The following is a 25,555-nucleotide window of genomic DNA, read 5'->3' as shown; positions in this document are numbered from 1 at the left end:
GGGGAATAACTGCAGAAGGAGAGGGCTTTTCATAGCATCAGAGCTGGAAGGCGCCATGAGGGTCATGGCATGCAGGAATCTTTACATCAGGGACGCGGACTTATAAAAAATATTGGGGGGGGCCCCCCGGGAAAGCTCATGAATAATTAATAAGCTCATGAATATGCAAATAAAGTGGCGCCGCCTCCTCGTGAGCGAATAGGGGAGAGCGTGCTGCGCCTATTAATCAACTCCGAAGGAAATTGGGTGGAGCTTTTGCTCGGGAGGGAGGGCAGGAGGCATGCAGCCCGACCCTGTGCATTTTGGGCTGGGGGAGGGGCAGCGATGGCGCTCTGCTGGAGGGGCGCCGGAGATTATTGGGGGGCAGAGCCCCCCCAAACGAATTTTTGAGGGGGCTCAGGCCCCCTCAAGCCCCATGGAGTCGGCGCCTATGCTTTACATCCCACACGGGGGCTCGAAACCACAACCCTGAGATGAAGAGTCTTGTGCTCTACTGACTGACCTATTTCGCCTGCAGCAGTCTCCTCCATGAATTTGTCTAATCCTCTTTTAAAGGCCTCCAGGGGGAGGGGGTTTGATAGACTGACTGCACAGCATGAAGAAGGACTTTCTTCTTCCAAGAAGAAGTGACCACTGTCAGTATCATTTAGGCCAGAATATCTCACGATACCCTGCAGTAGCCGACAGTCTAGAAAATTAAGACCTGGCTCCAGGAGGCTCTGAGTTCTCTGTTACCTGGGTCCCGCTGAGAAGGGCACAAAGGCCAGCGGCGACTGGTTCTGCAAGGCCTTTGGTTCAAAGCGGTGTGGGTTATAGACCTATAAGAACAAAAATAGACTGAACTTATGGGTGACTGGAAAGAAGGTAGGTAGTCATGTTGGTCTGATGCAGTAAAAATATATATAAAAAAAGAGAGGGACGTGGGTGGCGCTGTGGTCTAAACCACAGAGCCTACGGCTTGCTGATCAGAAGGTCAGCGGTTTGAATCCCCATGACGGGGTGAGCTCCCGTTGTTCGGTCCCAGCTCCTGCCCAGTTAGAAAGCACGTCAAAATGCAAGTAGATAAATAGGTACCACTCCAGTGGGAAGGTAAACAGCGTTTCCGTGTGCTGCTGTGGTTCACCACATGACCTGGAAGCTGTCTGTGGACAAATGCCGGCTCCCCCGGCCTATAGAGTGAGATGAGCGCGCAACCCCAGAATTGTTCGCAACTGGACCTAATGGTCAGGGGTACCTTTACCTTTAGCACCTTAGAGACAAACTAAGTTTGTTCTTGGAATAAGCTTTTGTGTGCATGCACACTTCTTCTTCAGAAGAAAGAAGAAGCAAGGCAGTTGGGAGTAAAAGAAATTAGCAACACGACCTACTGAGTCTTCCTAGAGGAGCCCCCACGCCCAGGAAAGGGTCCCAAAGGGTCCCAAGGGAGAGGGGAAGAAGCAGAAAATACACAGCAGAAACCGATACCTCAGGCTCTGGCCAGACGGCAGGGTTGTGATGGGTTCCGAAGATACTGACCAGGCAGATGTTCCCTGGGGAGGGAAGAGTTTCTAATCAATGTGTGGATATGCACACCATAGAGAATGTCATGCACAAGGTGTTGGGTTGTGGTTTTTATTCTGATTATATATGTTGTGATCTTTTCTGTGAACCGCCCTGAGACCTCTGGGTATAGGGCGGTACATAAACTCTATTATTATTATTATTATTATTATTATTATTATTATTATTATTATTATAATATTGGAGCAGAATAACAACAACAACAACAACAACAACAACAACAACAACAACAACAACAACAACAACATGAGAATTAATAATAATAATAATAATAATAATAATAATAATGGACTATGGACTCAGCTTAAGAGCTGCCATTAACTCTTTGCAATGGTACATCCTGAGCAAAAATTGCTCCACATCTCTGTTAGTATTGCCGGCTCTCAATGAACTCGGGATCTTCTTTTGGCTGGGGCAGTCGGGGGGCGGGGCGGTATCTGTGTACATCATCATCATCACCACCATCACCACCATCATTTATTATTTATAACCCACTCACCTGACTGGGTTTCCCCAGCCACTCTGGGCGGCTCCAACAGAATATTAAAAGCACAATAAAACATCAAACATTAAAAACTTCCCTAAACAGGGCTGCCTTCAGATATCTTCTAAAAGTCAGATAGTTGTTTATTTCCTTGACATCTGGTGGGATGGCATTCCACAGGGTGGGCGCCACTACTGAGAAGGCCCTCTGCCTGGTTCCCTGTAACCTCACTTCTCGCAGGGAGGGAACTGCCAGAAGGCCCTCGGAGCTGGACCTCAGTGTCCAGGCTGAATTATGCCGTGTTCTGTTCATGCAGTGGGGCTTCGCTTTCCTCACCTCTCCCTCAACATCTTTTCCAGGGGGTCAGCCAACCATCTGGAGCAGATGTTAGGGGTGAGCAATGGAAGCAGCCACGTCCGAGGCATCCCACCCACCGGGTCGAGCACAAGACAAAGGAAGGCCAGCAGTGGATCCAGAGGCCTAGCTTGCTGCGGTTACAAAAAGAGCCCTAAGGACATGCCAACACTGCAAGCTTCTCAATACCATGGTATATTCAGTGGTATGTTCCAAGGATTAACATACCATTTACTTGTCACGGGTAATCACCCGTGGAACATACCATCATGAATGCTGCTGTTAAGTGTCCTTGATTGTCCTTTTGGTGGAAAAGCAAGGTAAAAAGTCAAAACAAAAATGTTTTTATGTCACCACCACTTAGGTCCAGACTATATATCACCAGGGAGACATGACAGCTTCTCTGAGCCATCTCTCCCTTGTATCTTTTTGTTAATGTGCACTTGAAAATGCACAACCTGATCCCATCATGTGTTGCCTGATCTCCTGAAAGTGGAAGCCAAAGAAGCAGAGCAAAGGAAAAGGAAAACAACTGAAACCAATTAATGAGGCTAAATTTCTTATTAATGTCCTTTCTCAACACTTTTAGCAGTGAACGAATGATGGGGGGGTTCCATCCCCTCCCCCATTTTCTGATACGATTTTGCGTCAAATACAGCTTCTGATGAATCTTACGACTTGTAATTATAAATTAACCTGGACTGAAAACATGTACCTCAAAGCATTTTAATTTTTTTTACATTAAGTACAGTTATACCTCATGTTACATTTGCTTCATGATACGTTTTTTCAGGTTCCGTCCTGCGACGACCCGGAAGTACTGGAAAGGGTTACTTCCAGGTTTTGCCGCTTGCACATGCACAGATGCGCAAAATTACATCACGCGCATGCGCATAAGCGGCGAATCGCAACCCGCGCGTGCACAGACACACAGACACGGGTTGCGTTCTTTTCAGGTTGCGAACGGGCCTCCAGAACGGATCCCGTTCGCAACCAGAGGTACCACTTTAAATGTGTGTGATGGGATGATGAGCTGCTTGTGCGTAAAATCCTAGTCCCTCAGAGTTTGGTCAAGTCCGCAAACCTCTGTCTGTGACGGAGCGCCTTAAACATGGCTCCGTCAGTCACTGGCAGATTCCGACAGTGGTTGCTTTCGGAATCGCTTCCAACATAAAAGCTCCTTAACGGAAACACGTCTTCTGGACTCACGGCGTGACAGTTTCCGGCGAGGAGTGGGTGTCCCTATAGGAGGTCCAGAAACCTCCCCACTGTTGTCGCTGGAAGTGTCTCTGAGCCATCCCTCCTGCTCACTTTCCCTCAGAGACCCTCCTCTCCCCCTGCTGGTTCCCTCTTCAGCTGCTGAGTCTCTCCCAACCTCCGTGAGCCCTTCCACCACCTGTCCTTCCGATGGCAGTTCCCTGACAATGTGTACATAAAGACTTCACGGTATAAAAGTGAGCAAGCCAAACAAGCAATCCAATTCCCGCAGGACATTCTGAAATATGGACTTAATTCCCTACCGCCAATTTGAATAGGGCTCATGGCCTCCTGCCAACCTAGCAGTTTGAAAGCATGTCAAGTGCAAGTAGATAAATAGGTACCGCTCTGGCGGGAAGGTAAACGGCGTTTCCGTGCGCTGCTCTGGTTCGCCAGAAGCAGCTTAGTCATGCTGGCCACATGACCCGGAAGCTGTACGCCAGCTCCCTTGGCCAATAAAGCGAGATGAGCGCCGCAACCTCAGAGTCAGCCATGACTGGACCTAATGGTCAGGGGTCCCTTTACCTAGGGCTCACAGCATCTCTCGTTCTGACAGGGCAGTAAAATACAACAGCACAGCAGCACCTTTGACCCCAGACTGCCGCTGCTGCAGGATGTAGCAGTGAGGGAGGGGAAGAGTCTATCTGCCAGGTGCTGGCACAGGGCATGATGCCAACTGGCATGGGATGGGCTGAGGCCAGGTACCTTTGGGGATGATCTTTCCATCAGGAAGTTTCACATCCTCGGTGCAGCGGCGGGAAATGGCTGTGACTGGCGGGTGGAGGCGCAAGCTCTCTTTAATGCACATGGTGGTGAAAGGCATCTGGGACAGGTCTTCCCTGAAAAGAAGAAACATCACTGTTACTGTTTATGACGGCCAACTGGCATCATGGCATCACGGAACCATAGAGCCGGTGCATTATAGCATCCGTGCGCAGGACTACAGGTGGCAATCCCTCTACTCTTTCTCTTCCTGCCCTAGGGATGTGGCGTGGATGTTGCAATCTGGGGACCTTGGTAGGGAACTGTGGCGTTTGCCTCCTAGGTGGGTCATAAGGAAAGGGTTAATATGAGTGTGATGTGATTGGCCAGGGAGAATGCAAGGGGGGAGTAAAAGTTAGAGTGGGAGGTTTTGAATGTCAGTGGAGGTTTGGGTTGTTGACAGTTGAGGTTTGGGAGTTTAGAGTTGAGGTTTGGGAGCTGAAGAAGGAAGAGGGAGGAATAGGCAGTGGGTTGGTAGAGTTGTATTGTGAGAAAGAGTGAGAGGAATTGTTAGGTTGAGTCAGATAGATAGTTGGAATAATCAGTTTGGAGTTGTTAGGAACTAAGATTAAGAAACTGACAAGAGAAAAATAAACTGAAACCATACGCTTGTTCCTGCATTTAAAAATAAACTTGATTATTTGTTAATGTTAACAACTGTCTGGACTCTGTGTGTCCCTGTGAGAAACGGGGTGGTGGCACCGAAGAAAGCAATCACAGTGGTGGCACAGGGTCAATAGACCGTCAAACGTCCAGGGGCTCTGTGTGATCACCACAGGAACATGTGGGAAACTGCCACAAGATAGCCTACCTTAAGGCTGCGTTGACTGCATTGTATTGTTCTTGTTGAAATGGGTGCCCCTCGTCGTGCTCCCCTTTCCCTCACTTCAAAATAGGGAATGAGAACAGGACCGGTGCCAAGCAGACACACCCTTTGAGCATTTTCCCTGCAGAAGCACAAATAATGGCGCCTGCAGACTTTCCCTATATAATAGAAACATAACTGTTCTTTGAGATTTGTATGCAAGGCTTTGTGCTTGTCTGTCAAAATGCTGGCTCTACAGCAGTGGTCCTCAAACTGTGGGGATGAGCTGCCTTGGGATGCTCAAAATGTCAGGGGAAAATAAGAGTCTTGAGGCAAAAGGAACCTTCCTTCCATCAGAAGAATAGGCATACTTGGGATGGATGCCCCCATGGCAGAGGAACCACGTTGGATTTGTGAGGGTGCCTGTTTCGCCTCATCAAATTTGGGAAGAGCTCTGCTTATAGTTCCAATATCGTTTCCCTCTGTGTGGTTTTAGGCAGGCCAGAAATACCCAATTACAGTGGTACCTTGGTTTTCGAACAGAATGCGTTCCGGGAGTCCATTCGACTCCTGGAACCGTTCAAAAACCGAAGTGCAGCTTCTGATTGGCTGCAGGAGCGTCCTGCAGCCAATCAGAAGCTACGGAAGCCATGCCAGACGTTTGGCTTCCGAAAACCGTTCGAAAACTGGAACACTAAATTCCAGATTTTGATCGTTTGGGAGCTGATTTGTTCGGGAGCCAAGGTGTTCAACTGCCAAGGTACGACTGTATACTCCTCTTCTCATGTTGGGTGGGTGGGTGGGTGGGTGGGAGAATAACAGACCCAGATATTAAACAGCAGATAGTAGCTGCACAATTTTGAACCCAGCACCAGATGACCAGTGCTGAGCTGAGGGATCCAGAGGTGAATTTAGAAAGGAGACATAAGATCAGATTTGAGGAGCACCACTTGGCACACCAGATTCATAAATGTAATATGCTGAATAATAATAATAATAATAATAATAATAATAATAATAATAATAATAATAATAATAATAATTTATTTATACCCTGCCCATCTGGCTGAGTTTCCCAGCTACTCTGGGCGGCTTCCAATCAGGTGTTAAAAACAATACAGCATTAACTATTAAAAACTTCCCTAAAAAGGGCTGCCTTCAGATGTCTTTTAAAGATAAGATAGCTACTTTTTTTTTTAAAGAAAAATTAGCACAGGAGATCTGCAGAGGTGTGTCAGTGAAGCTACGCTTTGTCAACGCTCAGCCATTTTCATTCTCTTTGGCAAGACTGGATGAAATGAGAGCCTAGCATTCAATCCTCTCTGAATTACCTTATTTTCTAAGCTGTGCGCATGCAGATGGACATACATGCACAAAAACATTAAACTGCATTGTAGATGAGCAACCCACACCTGGGCTCAGTTCCACCTGCCACCCTCTTCACTGCCCACTTCATGTCCCATCACCATTCAATCTCCTCTGTCTCCCGGCCTCGCAGCAGATTCTGAATCTCTTCCCGGCACTGGTCTTGGTAGTTGGGATGTCGAGCCAGGTTGTACAGCACCCAGGACAAGCCGCTTGCTGTAGTGTCGTGGCCTGCGGGGAGGGAGAGTGAGTGTGAACTCACAGAAGAGGCATGCCTGGTTCCCTGCCTGATCACCTGGAGCTTCAGTGCAACCACAGAACTGGCTGACAACAGAAGGTCCAACCAGGGAAGATTTCTCTGGACCTGCAATTGGCTGTCAATAGTACCAAAAGTTGGAAGATCCCAACTGGAGAGGACTGAGCTGCAACCCCCAAGTAAAGCTGGAGACCTACTACCCCTGAGCACAAGGAAACTATTATTATTATTATTATTATTATTATTATTATTATTATTATTATTATTATTATTATTATTATTTCTACCCTGCCCATCTGGGCAGCTCCCAACAGAACACTAAAAACTGAATAAAACTTCAAACATTAAAAACTTCCCTAAACAGGGCTGCCTTCAGATGTCTTCTAATAGTCAGATAGTCGTTTATTTCCTTGACATCTGATGGGAGGGTGTTCCACAGGGTGGGCGCCACTACTGAGAAGGCCCCCTGCCTGGTTCCCCATAACCTCACTTCTCACAGTGAGGGAACCGCCAGAAGGCCCTCGGAGCTCGACCTCAGTGAATGATGGGGGTGGAGACGCTCCTTCAGGTATACTGGGCCAAGGCTGTTTAGGGCTTTAAAGTTCATCACCAACACTTTGAATTATGCCCGGAAACGTACTAGGAGCCAATGTGGGTCTTTCAGGACCAGTGTAATATGGTCTTGGCAGCCACAGCTGGTCACCAGTCTAGCTGCTGCATTCTGGATTAACTGTAGTTTCCGGGTCACTTTCAAAGGATCATCCAGTTGACAAATGCATCTAATCCCAGAGAGCCTTGCTCTCTCTCTCCCTCTCCACCTCACCCCCAGTTGCACATATAACCCCAGAGTCTGGTTTTTACTGAAACGAAAGTATTGTGTCTCAGGAAACCAGCACACAATGAGTGACCTGACCCCAATGGCTGTGGATAAAGGCTGCAGTTTGTATGCAGCAGAACTGGGGCAACACCAGGTCATAACCACAGACAGCACACAATGATCCTGCCTGGGAAGTATTTCACCTCATGGGGGGTCAGAACCCATAATTCAACCCCTCCTAAACACTCAGTTGCTGAACATGACCTGAAAATCCTTCTTGTCCTTCTGTGACTTGGGGGAGGAATTGTGCCCTGTCTGTGTCACTCCAGAGAGATACTGCAAACGGTGACAGACCAGACCCAATCCAGGCACCTCACCTTCAAACATGAAGGTGTCAGCTTCAGCTGCGATGTCAGCATCAGACAAGTGACGACCCTCTTCATCCTGCAAGCACAAAGGCAGGTGTTTGCAAAGGCACAAAGACCAGTTGATAGTCTCACAAGCATCTCTGCCAGGGGAGGGCACCAGGGTTAGACCACTGGTTACTGTAGCTCAGGCACCCCCAACCTCGGCCCTCCAGATGTTTTGAGACTACAATTCCCCTCATCCCTGACCACTGGTCCTGCTAGATAGGGATCATGGGAGTTGTAGGCCAAAAACATCTGGAGGGCCGAGTTTGAGGAAGCCTGGTGTAGCTCAGCTCCACACTGACTGGAAATGAATCTCTGTAATGGACTACGCAGAAATACATAAGATGATAGGAAGGATCCGAAACCTGCGGGACCAGAGATTCACAGAAGATTGGAACAATGATGCGAACTATTTGAAGAGCAACTGTAATCAACAAATTACGCTAGTAGGACTACAAGAAGTTTTGTAAGGAGGAATATATGAAATATTGCAAAGAAGATAAAGAAGATAGACATTAGTTATGATAATTAAAAGTACAGTGGTACCTCAGGTTACATACGCTTCAGTTTACATACGCTTCAGGTTACAGACTCCGCTAACCCAGAAATAGTGCTTCAGGTTAAGAACTTTGCTTCAGGATGAGAACAGAAATTGTGCTCCGGCCCCGCAGCGGCAGCAGGAGGCCCCATTAGCTAAAGTGGTGCTTCAGATTAAGAACAGTTTCAGGTTAAGAATGGACTTCTGGAACGAATTAAGTACTTAACCCGAGGTACCACTGTATAAGATATAAAAGTATGTTTTATTATTGTTGAAAATAATACACATATTTTATATATATATATATATATATATATATTTGCTTTCGTAGATTTTCACGGGTACAGGAATGTAGGTTTTGGTGTCTTCGGGTGTCTTCCCGTGTAAGAGTTGGGGTGTCTAGGCGACGTTTCGACGAGGTCTCACTCGTCATCTTCAGGCTGGTGCTTTCGGCTTCTTGTTACTAGAACAGAGCAGGATCTCAGTGTTTGAGTTCCTATAAATACTGTTGAGGGGGTGTGGTGTATAGCCTCCAACGTTCTGGGCAGAGAGGAAGTTCCTAGGTTAATGTGCCTTTTCTTCTTTTGTTCATTAATTACTTGAGGGATATCTTGAGTGATTACTTGAGTGATATTCTGAGTACCACTTAGGAGGGTCATTAGGTGTGGATTAGTTGCTAAAGCTTTCGTGTCTTGACCTCTTGACCTTGTGAAGAGTTTTTCTGAGAAGATGGCTGTACTGCACTTAGTTGTGCTCTGGCTTGGCTTCGTGTATAGGGGCGAGCTGTGGTTTTGTGCCCTGTGCCAGCCAGATCTGTGTAGGGATTGCAGGGGGGTGCAGCATCCGGAGGTGCCACTATGGTTTGGCTACTGGATGGTGTCTGTAATTTATCTGTGGAGAGGGTCTGGGTTTGGGTCTGGTGTGGTTGATTGGAGATGGCGTTCTGTGTGCCTCTGGTTCTGGTGTCGGTTTTTGTGGGGAGGGCTAATTTCCAGATGTCTGGCAGGCGGGACGTGTCGTCACGCTTGTTCATGTTGTGAGGGTGTTTCTCTATCTCGATGGCTTCCATGATTATTCTCTTGTGGTGATGTTCCATGTTAAAGAGCGATTTGGAATCTGCAAAATTAATTTCGTGTCCTGTTTCTTTCATGTGTTGGTAAAGAGAGGAAGTTTTTTCTTCTTTTTTGACGGCATTCTTGTGTTCTGCGATACGTGCATTTATTCGTCTGTTTGTTTGTCCAATGTACGTGGCTGGGCAGACTTTGCAGGGTATTTCATAGACCCCTTGGTTTTCTAACTGGATTTTATCTTTGGGGTTTCTGAGGATATTGGCTATTTTTTGGTTGGTGCAAAAGGCTGTTTTGATATTGTGTTTATGGAGGATTTTGCTAATTTTATCTGTAGTGCCCTTGATATAAGGAAGGAGGGCCATGCCATTGTTTTCTTCTGTGTCTTGGTTTTTGGGGGGTGTTTCTTTTTGGATTAGCTTCGTAACCCTGTTTTGCTGGTATCCGTTGGCGATTAACACATTTGAGAGATTCTGTAACTCAGTTGTCAAGTGGTCTTTGTCAGCCAGGCGTTTGGTTCTGGAGATGAGAGTCTTGGCTACGGAGTTTATTTGTGCAGGGTGGTGGTGTGATTGTGCATGTAAGTAGCGGTTGGTGTGTGTTTTTTTCCGGTAGATAGTGTGTCCTAGGGAGCCATCAGGTTTTTTGTAGATTAGGACGTCAAGGAAGGGAAGTTGGTTGTTGGCTTCTATTTCCATAGTGAATTGTATTTTGGGGTGTAGGCTGTAGAGATGTGTGAGGAAGCTATCTAGTTTTTCCTTCCCGTGTGGCCAAATTACAAAGGTGTCGTCAACATATCTGAGCCAAAGTTTGGGTTTGTGTTCTGACTTGTCTAAAGCATTGGTTTCAAAGTGTTCCATGTACAGATTTGCGATGACCGGTGAGAGGGGTGATCCCATAGGTGCTCCTTCTATCTGTTTGTATCTTTGTCCATTGTGGATGAAGTACGTGTTGGTTAGGCAGTGGTTGGTCAGGTCCAGGATGTATTCGGGGGGATTGTATTTGTTTTGAATGGCTGTCAAGGCTTCATTAATGGGCACTTGTGTGAAGAGAGATACAACATCGAAGCTCACAAGTAGGTCATCGGGATGTAGGAACTTCCTCTCTGCCCAGAACGTTGGAGGCTATACACCACACCCCCTCAACAGTATTTATAGGAACTCAAACACTGAGATCCTGCTCTGTTCTAGTAACAAGAAGCCGAAAGCACCAGCCTGAAGATGACGAGTGAGACCTCGTCGAAACGTCGCCTAGACACCCCAACTCTTACACGGGAAGACACCCGAAGACACCAAAACCTACATATATATATATATATATATATATATATATATATATATATATGGAAATGAATCTCTGGGGTTTCAGATAAGGGACCTTCTCCATGTAACAGAGATGGTTAACCACTGAGCTATGACTCTTTCCTTTCCTTGTCCCCAAAGAGACTGGTTTACCTCTTCTATAAGCCACAGGGTTAAGCTTTCCTAAGTTGATGCCAACCTTCCTCTTTAGGCAGGGGGGCATCAGTTCCCATAAAACTCCCCTCTTCCATAGACAAGGAGCCACACTGCCCCTTTCCTTGCCCTCTTTCTGCCTAGTACCTTTGCCAGCAAAAGAACATCAATGAAGTCCACGGTTTTGCCTTGCTTGGATTTGAGCCAGGCATCATCCCCCAAGCGGCTATGTGCCATTCGTCGCTCCTGAATCACATTGGCTGTGAAGCGGTGCACAGTGTCACACGCACGGCGGAAGCGGCGGCCGTTCGTCGATAGATAGTAGAGCCAGTCAAAATGGTGGATCAGGGCATGCTGCCGCAGAACGACAAGATTGCTGAGTTCCAAGATGGCAGCGATGTAGTCACTTGATTTCCTGGAACATATAATAAGTCTACTTGTCAGGAGAAGACATGGGAGGAAGTCTCGGCAGAAGATGTCCTTGGAGTCTGAGAACATGGCCCCAGTATGAGCAAGCAGCACAGGCCCGATCAGCTGAAAAACTCCCCAAAAGATTGAACATTTAACAGGTAACAGTACCTGTTTCTCATTAGCACTGAAACTGCAAAAAGCCTAGGCTTTTGCTGTTGGAATGCCCACGGAGAAACATCTAGTGAAGTACTGTCAATGGATACTTGTGATGCCCCAATAACACAGGTGTAGCACAATGCTAGGTGTTTACTCATTGGTAAATCCCACTGAGTTCAATAGCATCCCAAGGCTCTGCTTCGTGAACCTGCTGCAGACCAACACAGCCACCCTTCGGAGTCAAATACTTTTGTTTCTTCCTCTGCAAAACATTTAAGGCATTGTCAAAGCTACTGAACTATTGCGGATCCCTGCGAACACACCTTGTAGGGATTTCCAAGGAACACTTGTTTACATCCCGAGGAAGCCCCCTGCCTACTGGATTGCTACGAGAGTGATTCATATACACCATTTGCTATTCTGTCACATAACATAACCTCGTATCTTTTTCTGTGGGGGAGAAAGAGCATCTATTCTGAGAACAAGCAGGCAGTTCCTCCTTCTCCTGAGTCCTGGTTTACCCTCTCCTCCCCCCTTCCATTGGCTTTCCAGATCCTTATGATGTTGGGGCTACAGCACTGAAGCTAGCTTGCTCCAGAATCAATGGGTAAAGGGCCTTGTGGAACAACCTAGAGGCTGGGCGACAAAGGATCTGGAAAACCATGAGTTGCCCCAGCGTTCCTTCTGCCAGCCTACTCACTCTTGGCAGTTGCTGTCGTAGCTGAAGACACATTTCTGCAAGCTGTCCAGAGTCATAAGGCTGATCTGCTCAAACATGTCAATGGAGGCCGGGCCTGCCGAGGTCAACTTGCGCCACTTGGCCTGCCCAAAAATGGAAGGGGAGAACAAGAATCAACATTTCGGAAGGCAGCAAATGGTGAAGGACTGACCAGTGAGGTGACACAGCACGGGCAGAAGGGCAGCAGGGGAAGGCCCAGGCTGGGGACAGAACCACATTACACAGTGGGTGCAATGATGTCATATGAGTGAAGCTGAGACAGACAGACAGACAGACAGACAGAGATGCTAATGTTCAATATCTATGCGGGAAAGAGCTGGAAACAGAACTTTCTTTCAGCAGCTGACTGTGTAGTATCCCTATTGCGTGGCCCCTTTGAGGCATGCTTCCATGACATGCTTAAATTATATTCAAACAGGCACAGCCCATGCATACACATTTATCAACATTAAAAATGAAACATGAGTTTATTCAGTGCTATCTGCAGGTGTGGCATTCTAAAGCAGAGGAGCAAAGTAGGATTCAAAAAGTGCAGTTACTTTACAGGCAAATCCCTGCAAAGCCCTTCAAAACTGCTTGAGAAGCGGTAATATATTATACCATTACAGCACACTGTCAGCAAGAAAATACTGAGTGGGGAGGCAACTGAAAAAGCATACAAACCTTCAATATTAAGATAGGTACAAGCAGTGGGAGTAGCTGGGACATTGCAAGTGTTCAAACACCCCCCATTTGTATAACATAAACATACTGAAAAGCTTGGATGGAGAAGTGAGTTTCCCAATGTCGGAAAACTCAAAAAAAAATTTTTAAAAAACAACAACAACAACAGCACTGAGTATTTGAATAAAACAAGGAGGTAGAATGAAGTTTCTCTCTGACTAAGTGTTTCTTTGCGGGTATTCCCCCCGCCCCCACTTAAAAATCACAATCTCTACAGCAATTATGGAGGAGAGGAATGCCCTGAATGCTGACACACAAGTTTCCCAGGCACAAGGCACAACTCTTTGATCAGAGTACATGACAAGTGGAAACAACAGAATGAATGCAGAATGAATGCAGGCCATCTCTTCCAAACAGAAAGCAAGTGTGCATTGACTCTCACACACAAGATCATGCAGACAAACACCAGTTCACATAAGTTCCAGGGTAGAAAGCAACCCAAAATTGGTTGTGTTGCACAGATGGCGCTGAGGCAGAGCGATGTGTAAGAGCATGAGGAGAACCACATGGAGCGGAAGCGCATTAGCATGAGTATTTTGAAAGAGCTCACGTGCATGATGTCCGTGCTCTGGTTGAAGAATTTCATGTAAGGCTTCAGGATGTCAAAATGAAAAGCCGGGGTGAGCATCCGCCGATGTCGTCCCCACTTCTTCCCACCGCTCAGAAGTAGTCCATCGCCTGGCAAAAGGAAACAAGAGGCTCATTGAGGTGCATTATCCTGGCAGCGGAACGGCCTGCCTGCAGCCAGTGAGACTCCCAGAGAAGATGAACAGCCAGGTCCACAAAATCACACCCCAAAGATCAAAATATCCACCCTGATGGGAAAATATGGGTGGAACTGTGCAGCGCTCGATTTTGCCTAGGTATACCACTAGTTCTACTAGTAAAAAAGGAAAAGGTAAAGGACCCCTGGACGATTAAGTTCAGTCAAAGGTGACTATGGGGTGCGGCACTCATCTCGCTTTCAGGCCGAGGGAGCCGGCATTTGTCCGTGCAGATAGCTTTCCGGGTCATGTGGTCAGCATGACTAAACCGCTTCTAGCACAACAGAACACCGGGACGGAAACCAGAGCACACGGAAATGCCGTTTGCCTTTCTGCCACAGTGGTACCTATTTATCTACTTGCACTGGTGTGCTTTCAAACTGCTAGGTTGGCAGGAGCTGGGACAGAGCAACCGGAACTCACCCTGTTGCGGGGATTCAAACTGCCGACCTTCCGAGCAGCAAGCCCAAGAGGCTCAGTGGTTTAGAGCACAGCGCCACCCGCGTCCCTTACTCTACTAGTAGCTAATGGTCATGAAAGATAAAAGCGGAATTGCCATATTCAGGCACAAGATACCTCCATCAGATGCTGCGGACTAAGAATGGAGGACAGGCACCATATCCTACCCTTGTCTGGCCACCCTGGGATTATCTGGCTTGCTCCTCCTGATAGGCAGGATGTTGAACTGCATGAACTACCCTGAGCTCAGAGGACATTAATCTGGTGGGTTGACTAGGGAGACTAAGGGGCGTCACTGTGGATGCAATCTTATCTCTTCGCAAGGAAGTTCTAAAGGAACAGATACCAACTTGATCTCCCAATCAGAAGTCGATAGACCTGCAGGTAATTAGTTGTCCTAATTAGGCGGCAGTTGTGAAGTCAGCTCAACAATGATGCAACAGCCCTTCGGGAGATGAATAGCAGTAGCTTTCTGGCGTCCACAAATTAGAAGCCTTGCAGAGAATGATTTTATTGCATGTAAAGAGTCTCCTGCTGTGTAGATCAAGGGGACACCAACAACTTCTATGAGTGCTTGTTCAAGATTAACTGTAGTGTGAGAGGGGAATTTCTGAGCTTGCAACTGGGGAGGGAACTCTCCTCCCCAGTTGCAATGCCTTAAGGGCTCTCACATGGAAGATGGAGTGAGCTTGTTTTCTCCTGCTCTGGAGGGTAGGACTCGAACCAATGTCTTCAAGTTACAAGACAGGAGATTCCAACTAAGGGTCAGGAAAAACTTTTTGACAGCAAGAGCTGTTTGACAGTGGAACAGTCTCCCTCGGGAGGACTCTCCTTCCTTGGAGGTTTCAAAGCAGAGGTTGGATGGCCAACTGCCATGGATGCTTTAGCTGAGATTCCTGAATTGCACGGGGTTGGACTAGATGACCGTTGGGTCCCCTCGAACTCTACAATTCTATGTTCCTGGCTGCTGTTAAAATTCATTCCTGTCTTTAAACAAAAGGCTGATCCAGGTACAAATTAAACTCCCAAGTTTCCCCTTTATTTGTTGCTCGTCTTAAATGAATGTATTGCCAAAGATGCTGTTTTTGTTTCAAACATTGCAAATTTTGGATAAAATGGAGTGTTTCAAGAAGTGGCAGAGAGATATTTCCAGATTTGTCTGGCAGGGCAAGAAGCCTCGAATAAAATTTAAGATATTAACTGATGCTAAAGAAAGAGGTGGATTTGCCCTGCCAGACTTAAAACTTTATTATGAATCAGCCGCTTTTTGTTGGCTGAAAGAATGGATGCTTCTTGAAAACACTGAAGTGCTGGATTTAGAAGGTTTTAACAATGTATTTGGGTGGCATGGATATCTGTGGTATGACAAAGTTAAAGCACATAAAGTGTTCAAAAACCATATTGTTAGAAAAGCACTATTTAATGTCTGGATAAGATACAAGGACTTGCTTGAAAATAAAACCCCAAGGTGGTTGTCACCAATGGAAGCGAAGGCTCAGAAAAAGCTCAATATGGAGGCCAAATGGCCGAAATATTGGGAAATTTTGGAACACGAGGGAGACAGATTAAAATTGCAGAGTTTTGAAAAATTAAAAAATAGAGTGTGAGATTGGCTTCATTATTACCAGATAATGGAGGCATATAACTTGGACAAAAAAATTGGCTTCCAGGTGGAAAAATCAAAATTGGAAACAGAACTGTTAGATCCTAAAATTAAGAATCTGTCAAGAATGTATAACTTGCTGTTGAAATGGAATACTCAGGATGAAACGGTGAAATCTGCTATGATTAAATGGGCACAAGATGTTGGACATAATATTATGATGGCTGACTGGGAACAGTTATGGACCACAGGTATGAAGTTCACGGCATGTAATGCCTTAAGAGAGAATATAATGAAAATGATATACAGGTGGTACATGACACCAGTCAAGCTTGCAAAAATCTACCATTTGCCCGATAATAAATGTTGGAAATGTAAAGAGACTGAAGGTACATTCTTTCACCTTTGGTGGACATGCCCAAAGATTAAGACTTTCTGGGAGATGATCTATAATGAAATGAAAAAGGTATTTAAATATACCTTTCTGAAGAAACCAGAGGCCTTTCTCCTGGGCATGGTCGGCCAATTGGTGCCAAAGAAGGATAGAACTTTCTTTATGTATGCCACAACAGCAGCAAGAATACTTATTGCAAAGTATTGGAAGACACAAGATTTACCCACCCAGGAAGAATGGCAGATGAAGGTGATGGACTACATGGAATTGGCAGAAATGACTGGCAGAATCCGAGACCAGGGAGAAGAGTTGGTGGAGGAAGATTGGAAGAAATTTAAAGACTAATTACAGAAACATTGCAAAATTAACGAATGTTAGAAGGATGTTGGAATGATGTTATGTGGCTTTAGCAGAAATGTTATAAAGAATTTGGGAAAAACCGACTGTTAATTGGTGAAAGGAGGGAAAGTAAAATTACATCATATTAAGATAAATTACAGGACAAAAATTTGAAAAGATGGAAAGGATTTGCTGAAACAGATAATTGAACTAGAATACAAAAAAGGGAGGTGTGAGGAGGTCAAGGAAATAAGCTAATGAAAGACAAGTTATGGGAAGATGTGTTGTATTTTTCTTTTTCGCTTTTTTAATGGATTTTATTTTTTCTTGTTTTTTGTTTTTTTCTTTTTTCTTATTCTTGTCTTTTCTTTATTGTGATGTGTTGTATTGATTTTGTTTAAAAATGTGTTTTTTGCTTTTTCATTCTGTAACCTTTGAAACGTTAATAAATACTATTTTGAAAAAAAATATATATTTGTGGCTCGTCTTGTCTTGTGTTGTAATGCTGGTAACTCTTTTTTTAAAAATAACTTTTTTATTCAAAATTAAAACAAAACATATTATCCAGAAATCATCCTTATTTCCCCCCATTTTTCCTCCCTCCCCCTCCCTCCCCCCACAGAACCCACCCACCCCCGACTTCCCTCAGTTCCAGTCTTTCATTTCTCTAAAAATGCTGTTTTCTGCATGTTACACAGTTGTAGAGATCCTCAAACTATTTAGCTGATTAGTATCAATAAAAAGTTTGTGAATTCAAAACCAGCCAAGGAATCCAGTTCACTTTGTTGCGCCTTTAAATACTTTGTAAAGGGTTCCCATTCATCTTTAAAGTCACAGTTATCCTAACGCTGGTAACTCTTATAAGGTAAAGTAAGCTCTGTTGTTTCATTGGCTGTAAAAACGACTCTCATACTGTGCTTTCAGTACTATAGCAGGTATGGAAGCACATTAACCATTTCAGGGTCCTGTTTGATGTGCCTACCCAAGCCCAATCAAGACCTACAGTATCTATCACTCCAAAGTGACTGGAAGCTTATGCATGCCAGGATAAGCACTCCATTGGCAGACAGCATACAATCCTTTTTGAACTTCTATATTACTGGTCTTCAATTGGTGGGTCAGGATAGGAGCACTAGCACCGTGCAAATATATGGTTAAAGGTTTGAAAATGGGTCCCCAAAGGCATGTTTGGGTAAAAAGCGGGGCAAGGATCTGAAGAGGTTGCAGATCCCTGACCGGAAGAATCAGAAATCAGGAAAACCAAAAATTTAATAAAGAATGGGGAAAATATATAATTTATCTTAAAAACCATTGTAAACAGTTAAAATTGTTAGTAGGATTGGAATAATAGTTTAATGGTGAATTTTGGATATAATGGGGAGGTAAAAAATTTGGATTACAGTGGAACCTCTACTCACAACCACAATCCGTTCTGGAGGCCTGTCCAGAAATTGAAACAGGTCGCTGGGAGAGGCGCTGTTGTGTGCAGGCGGCCTTTGCCCGCTTCTGCGTATGTGTGAACCGCGGCAAACCCGCCAGTTACTTCCAGGTTTGCCGCAGATGTTGGGCAAAATGGACACGAGTGGAGGCAGACATAAGAAGAGGTTTGACTGTATTATAAAAGATGCAGGAGGAAATGATTAACAATAGGACCCACAAAGGAGAGAAGGGAATTCCAGGAGATTCTATGGAATCTTGTCTTTATGTTGTATGTTGGATATGTGATTGTAAAACTGTCATTTGAAAAACCAAATGAACAGGTTGCAGATCCCTGTTCTGCATCAATTGCAGGGAACCCCTGTCCCTCCAGATGTTGCTGAAATGCAACTACCACCAGCTCCAGCAAGCATGGCCAACGGCCAAGAATGAGGGGAGTTGTAGTTTAGTAACATCTGGAGCCCCAAAGGTTCCCCACACCTGCTCTACATACTTATCCCTGGCACAAGAGCTCATGGTCTGACAAGTTTCAGTGGTGGTGGTGGTGGGGGTACCTTACCAAGCCAAGGCTTCAAGAAGCCGTAGAAGAGTTTGTCTTTGGGAGCAACAGCAGCTGCAGGGAAGAGAAAAACAGAAACACGTTCACTCTAGTTCTCTCTTTTTAAAAAAGTTCAGATCTCCAGACATTTAAGTATTAAAGAAATTGGGCATACAATTATTATGATGTTTATTTATATCCTACTTCCGCCCCCCCAGACCCCGACTCAAGGTGGCTTACACAAATTAAAGCAATAAAAATATTTAAAGTGTTTTCAGGGGCGCCTCCACTGGGGAGTGGAGCAAGGGAATTGGAACGCCTTCTGCCTAGCAGCACAGAGCAAAGGCTCACGAAGGGATCATCCCAGCCCCAGATATTTGCATCTGCATCAGGCTAGAAGCACAAAATGGGCGCACTTGCAGGGAAGCTCACTGAGGCCAAGCAGCCACAAAAATGGAATTATCTTCAGATTAAAACAAAATAAGAATAAAATAAAAGAAGAATGGCAAAGATAGCACAGACTTACATTTGCCATGCTTTTATTTTGTTGAAGAGGTGGTGTGGTTGTTTTTATTTTCTTTACAAAAATCAACTTTTTCCTACAGGACTCCGCCCTGAGAACATGCAGGGAGCATCCTTGGAGTAATGCAGCCATGCTCAGATCGCATAATTTGCATGGCACCCTTCAACGCACTTTACAAAACCTTCCCTCTCCCATCTCAATTAAAGCAAAATTAACCACGCAGCACTACATTTTGAGTCTACAAATTAATAGATGCAGAGCATGAATACAGACATACACAAGCACACTCCAGGTAAGGCAAAAGGCAGGGTGGGACATTCTCATTTCCCTGACAGAGAAGGAAGACACAGATCTGGTTTTCACATGATTTGTTTAGGCTTACTATGATTTACGGGTGTGGGGGGTGTTAAGGGAGGGGTAGTACCTCTGGCAAGGGACACATCCTGCTCCATCAGGGGCAGTTTGTCCACCTTTGGTCCCCACCCTGCACTCGGCTCTCACCTGCGGCTCCTAGAAGCTGTTGGTGTGACAGCAGCCACACCCTGGAATGGCTTTGATTGGCCAGCTAAACCAGGTGAGGATAGCCGAAGGGTCTCAAACCCTCGGTGAGTTAGGGACCTCCTCTGCGTGCAAAGACAGGCTCTGGCAGATTGAGCGGACGAAACCAGTAGTGCGTCCACTGGTCAATAAGACGGTTTCTGCCCATGCTCTAGAGGCAAGTGAGGGGCAGGTGGGGTTTGTCAACCTGGAAAGGTGGTCCATGTAGGACAGGCTTATTGGGCATGGGCCAGATCACTCCTGCGGAGATCCTCCATGGGCCGGACTGACACAGCACAACACCAGAAATCGCATCTGCGCATGCCCAGACACTGGAAATCGCGCCTGCGTATAAGTGATTTCAGCATCTGGGCATGCGCAGAAGCAATTTCTGGAGAAGCGGAAGATGGTCCCCGAGCTGCACCAGTTTAGCGCAGCGCGCTGGAACTCGCCGAGCGGGCGGCTTAGTTAGGGGGCGGCTCATGGGCCGGTTAAGCGACCCTCATGGGCCACGTCTGGTCCATGGACCTTATGTTGCCGACCTCTGATGTAGGAGAAGGAAAACTCTGATCCAAATCTGCACTGCTTTGCAGGATATATTAGGGAGAAGGAGTAAACTCTACACAAATCCAAAGTAGAGTCCCTAAGATGGTTGGATGGCTCCTTATATGCCTCCTTCTGGCAGCTCCGGCAGCCAAGCTGGTGCCCAGCGTTTTGCTCTGCTTTCCTTTGGACCACATCAGCGAGGCCAAAAGAGGGGTCTTGTCGACTGGGCAGCCCAGGACCTCCATGCACATTGCTTAGGCTTGCGCACTGCCGAGGTCCCTTTGGTGCTGCCAATGCAGCGGTCTGACTTCAGCCCCTTGAAGTGCACTCCATTGCCTCTCGAGAAAATCAGGTGCCAACAACAGCAAACCCAGCTCGGCAGACTAATCATAAATTGTTTTCTGCCAACCAACTGTGGTGGAAAGCCATGATTTGGTGTTAGCTTATGAACCATGGCACGCTTGGCGTTATGTCTGAACCAGACAGCCCTAATTGGTCCAATCCTGTTTGGCCAGCCCACTCCAGACAATCGCCGGGGCACAAAAACCCAACACAAGAAAACAAAGCAAGCTTTGGAGAAACAAGTTAGAGATTGTTTGCTTCTCTGTGGGACAATTCATGGTTTCCTGAACAAACCATGGTGAAAACAAGCCTTCCTAAAAGCATCTAACAACGTCCCTTTGCAATGATGAGTGGAAGGATTCCTCTGACCAAGCCATGCTGCACATTCAGCTTCCGACAATTGACCGTCCATTGTAATTACAGAGAATGCATGATTGGGTCTACAACTGCCAAAGGCTCCGGTGAGAAAATATAATGGAAGCCATCTCCATTGATTATTGATATATCCACAACTAGTTGATTATCATTTTGCATTGATGGCCATGCGTGAACACTATTGCAAATGCGGCAGTTTCCCGAGGCTTCTTGCTGTGGAATATTCCGAATGCATATGTTTGTTGTGCAACTCACTTCATTTCCTCTTATTCTTCACATAAAAGAATTGCTCCCTATATTATCGCCAGCTCTCCACATTAATTTCTCTCCCTTCCCCAATAAAGTCACATGTCTAAGATGGCAGTCTGAAGGTCAAAACCTGAACCAAGCAGGCAGGCATGGGGCAAGTTGTCAATGGCTCATTGAATTCTATGGACTGAAGCGGATAAGCTGCTTTGAAAATAGGGATACCCAGTGCTATTTTTTAGAAAAAGAGGTGCCGGAACTCACCACGAACACCTCCCTCGTTCTCTTAGAATGGCAATGCTGCCAGAACTGAGCTGCTGTTGTGTTGTTGTTTTTTTAAAAAATATTATGTATACTTTTCAGATATATACATTTCACTGATTTTACAATCATTTTAACATTTTAAAACTTGACTTCCTTCCCCCTCTTTCTGTGGTTCTTTAAAACTGTTTTTAATACCTTCTGCATATCCAAATTTACTTAACTTACTGATTTATTTATCTCCTTTAAATATATACTCTTATGTAACTGCAGGTTATTACAATGACCCTGCCAGTGTTTTGATCTGTTTACAATTTATCTGCAAATATTCAACAAACCATTTCCATTCTTTGCTAAAAAGTTTGTTATCTTGATTTCTTATTCTTCCGGTTAAGTTTTGCCATTTCTGCATATTCCATCAGTTTTTATATCCATTCTTCCTTGAGTTCTGGGTGAGTTCCAGCTGAAAAAAAGCCCTGGGGACATCCTATTCCGTAGCTTCCAACGTTTTCCCTGCCCTAAGGAAAAGTGGGACATTTCGGGATCAAATCAGAAACCGGGACGGCTTCTGTAAATCCGGGACTGTCCCTGGAAATTAAGAGTGCTAGGAGAGTCTGATCCAACAGGATTTTCTTATGTTCTTATGCCCGACATGAGACCTACAGGCGGCCAGATGCCACCCTCAAGTCAACCCGCTGCATGGCTCCAGCTTTGTGACCTAAGGAATGTCCTCTACACATGCCCATTTTCTCTGCCACAATCTACCTGATTGCCGGAGCACAGGACCGATGGTCTCTGGATGGAAAAGCCTCAGAATTGGAACCCAGGGCCCAAACCACCAGACACAGATCTGCCCGTACTGGGCAGTCAGCTGCGCGGCATCCTGCAGCCCTTCCTCGGTGCTTCGTGCCTAGGACAAGGATTGGGTTAGCAGAGACGCCAGCTCAGCCTGCTCCCCAAGATCCGTGTGAGTAAATAAGTCCGCAAAGCTTGCTAGCCTGCAAAGGAACAGTTAGTTAAGAGTCCTTCAGCTTGTCGCATTTTGATTGTAGGTACAGTGGGGAGACGGCATACTCCATGCTCAGTCCACCAACCCATTCATTCGCTTGTGTGTAATTCCTCGTCGCCCGCAGCTACCAGGCTACTGACTAATTGCAAGGCCCAAGCCTTCCTGGAATGGGAGTGATATTAAAAGAGTTTGGACTTGATATCCCGCTTTATCACTCCCCTTCAGGAGTCTCAAAGCGGCTAACATTCTCCTTTCCCTTCCTCCCCCACAACAAACACTCTGTGAGGTGAGTAGGGCTGAGAGACTTCAGAGAAGTGTGACCAGTCCAAGTTCACCCAGCAGCTGCATGTGGAGGAGCAGAGATGTGAACCCGGTTCCCGATTACGAGTCCACCGCTCTTAACCAGTACACCACACCGGCTGTGCTGGAGGCAAAGATGGCAGCTTGCAAGAAGAACCAAGCAGAAAAAGAAGGAAAGACAAAATGCAATATACTAGACCTCTCCATTCTCAGCCTTGGGTTTCCAGATATTAAAAAGGTAAAGGGACCCCTGACCATTAGGTCCAGTCGTGACCAACTCTGGGGTTGTGGAGCTCATCTCGCTTTATTGGCCAAGGGAGCCAGCATACAGCTTCCGGGTCATGTGGCCAGCATGACTAAGCCACTTCTGGCGAACCAGAGCAGCGCACGGAAGTGCCGTTTACCTTCCTGCCGGAGCGGTACCTATTTATCTACTTGCACTTTGATGTGCTTTCCAACTGCTAGGTTGGCAGGAGCAGGGACCAAGCAACGGGAGCTCACCCCGTGGCGGGGATTCAAAGCACCAACCTTCTGATCAGCAAGTCCTAGGATCTGTGGTTTAACCCACAGTGCCACCCGCGTCCCTCTCTCCACCCGCGTCCCTCCAGATATTACTGAACTACAACTCCCGTTATATATGACAGTAGTTCTACTACTCCTGACCACTGGCCATGCTGGCTAGGAATGGTAGGAGTTGTAGTCCAACAATGCCTGTGGATCCAAGGTGGAGAAAGGTTGCAGTTATAGAGAGAACCAGTACTGTTCCTATGACAAGTGTGATAGGAACATGAGGAAGCTAAAAAGCTGTGGTGTCTTCTTTTGACGCGCACTTTAGCTAGAAATTGACTAGCTGGCTAGGGGGGCAGGGAAGAGGCATAGCCCAATGGTGAAACGCACGCTTTGTTTACAAAAGGCCTCTGGCATCTCCAGGGAGCAGGTGGGCCGACTCAGGCTTGTGGGTGCCCGCCGCCACAACGTGGACACGCGATGTCACACACACATGCCTGCACATAGTGCATTTGACATCACACGCATGTGTGTGACGTTGCGTGTCCGCGTGGCGGCTTCTCTTCTTCCTCCTCTTTGCAGCCAGCGAGGCACCCTTTTCCGCAAGGAGGTGCACAGTCAGAGAGACTGTGCCTCCATGTCTGAGGCCCTCCCCCCCCCGAAAAAAAGGGTGCTTCGCTCTCTGGTTGCAGAGGACAGAGCTGAACTGCTTCTCTCTCAGAGAAGAGAGCCGTCGGAGAAGAGAGTCACTGCCACCTACCGGCTTTTCTCATTGACTTTGTGGGTGCCAAGCCCCCACAATTATATTATTGTGCACCCACGGCCCCTGGATTTGGCTCCCGTGCCAGGTAGGGTTGGGGAAACGCTGGAAAGCTTCTGCAAGTGTTCACAATAATGAGCAACCTTGATCATCTTCAGAGAATGAGATAAAAGGCCGACGTGGTGTTGAGAAGGAGAAGGAGGAGTTGTTTGGACTCGATATCCTACCTTTCACTCCCCTTAAGGAGTCTCAAAGCGGCTAACAATCTCCTTTCCCTTCCTCCCCCACAACAAACACTCTGTGAGGTGAGTGAGGCTGAGAGACTTCAAAGAAGTGTGACTAGCCCAAGGTCACCCAGCAGAGGAGCGGGGAATCGAACCCAGTTCACCAGATTACGATACTACCACTCTTAACCACTACACCACTGCTGGCTCCAAAAGTGCCTGGACTCCAAACATCTGTTCACTTCTGTGCTTTACTTCTACATGAGGCAGCAAGCAAAGAAGGCCTGCTTCGGGAAAAGCCAGGACTTCAAAGGTCATACCCTTGAGGCTCTAGCTGTGTTTGGATCGTGGCCAGAATGGTCATGAGAGGGGGCAGGCAACACTACCTGTCATGACCTCCATTATTCATGACACCAAAACTAGGGCAACCAGTGTTTCACCAGCGAGGGATTTGGGGAATCCTGCCAATCAGTGTTAGCTGTTCTCTGATCCATGGCACATCATATTCCCCTTTTGTCTCAAGAACGGACTCAGGAACCGCTTAGTTAGAGGCTGCTGCCCTGACTCCTTGGTCAAATCAACTGTCTTAGCTTCAGCATCTGAACTGCAATCCACTTCCTAGCTGCCTTCCTACGAGATGCTGAATTCATTACCTTCCAGCATCCCTGCCTGCACTTCAGAGGGTCCACCTTTCACAATCATGGCTCCTTAGGAACTCTCACTGTCATCACTACTGCTTATCTTATTGCTAGATCCATTTCAGCTGGAGTTTAGGACTGGTTTGGACACAGAAACTACTTTGGTCACCCTGTATGATGACCTATGTCAGGAGGGAGACAGGGAAAATGTCTCCCTGCAAATTCTCCTCAACTTCTAAGCAGCTTTTGAAACCATCAACCATGGTATCGTTCTGGAACAGCTGCCCAAGTTAGGGGGGCAGTGGCACCACTTTGCAGTGGTCCCAGTCAGGGTGTAGAGGGCGTAGCAAGGGAGGTGCGGTAGGTGCAGTTTGCAACGGGTGTCCCCACTGGGGGGGGGGGGGTTTGACACCTGGCTTGAGAGCAGTACATGTGAAAAGGATCTAGGAGTCTTGGTTGACCACAAACTTGACATGAGCCAACAGTGTGACGCGGCAGCTAAAAAAAGCCAATGCAATTCTGGGCTGCATCAATAGGAGTATAGCATCTAGATCAAGGGAAGTAATAGTGCCACTGTATTCTGCTCTGGTCAGAC

At 46.4% G+C, this 25,555-nt stretch overlaps 2 protein-coding genes and 1 long non-coding RNA gene across 8 annotated transcripts in view; 1 reads left to right on the top strand and 2 right to left on the bottom strand.

Moving 5' to 3' along the window:
- Positions 1-25,555, top strand: part of RASAL3 (RAS protein activator like 3) — a 150,999-nt gene that overhangs the window by 13,896 nt on the left and 111,548 nt on the right. The window lies entirely within an intron of this gene.
- Positions 1-25,555, bottom strand: part of LOC308577075 — a 137,359-nt gene that overhangs the window by 32,306 nt on the left and 79,498 nt on the right. The gene's annotated exons all lie outside the window — the stretch shown is intronic.
- CYP4F22 (cytochrome P450 family 4 subfamily F member 22) overlaps positions 1-25,555 on the bottom strand; it is a 39,121-nt gene that overhangs the window by 816 nt on the left and 12,750 nt on the right. For 2 of the 3 annotated variants that reach the window (XM_081176576.1, XM_081176578.1), the window contains exons 4-12: positions 18,714-18,767; positions 13,709-13,836; positions 12,397-12,518; positions 11,277-11,544; positions 8,038-8,104; positions 6,689-6,818; positions 4,361-4,494; positions 1,465-1,529; positions 736-818 (exon numbers count right to left, since the gene is read on the bottom strand). In XM_081176576.1, coding sequence (XP_081032702.1) covers positions 736-818; positions 1,465-1,529; positions 4,361-4,494; positions 6,689-6,818; positions 8,038-8,104; positions 11,277-11,544; positions 12,397-12,518; positions 13,709-13,836; positions 18,714-18,767 — 1,051 coding nt within the window. Of the gene's footprint in view, positions 1-735; positions 819-1,464; positions 1,530-4,360; positions 4,495-6,688; positions 6,819-8,037; positions 8,105-11,276; positions 11,545-12,396; positions 12,519-13,708; positions 13,837-18,713; positions 18,768-22,287; positions 22,433-25,555 lie in introns of all 3 variants that reach the window. The other variant, XM_081176577.1, reaches the window with a different exon arrangement.

Source organism: Podarcis bocagei (assembly GCF_964188305.1).
Source record: "Podarcis bocagei genome assembly, chromosome: 17".
NCBI lineage: Eukaryota > Metazoa > Chordata > Lepidosauria > Squamata > Lacertidae > Podarcis > Podarcis bocagei.
This window is presented reverse-complemented; position numbering and strand designations above follow the sequence as displayed.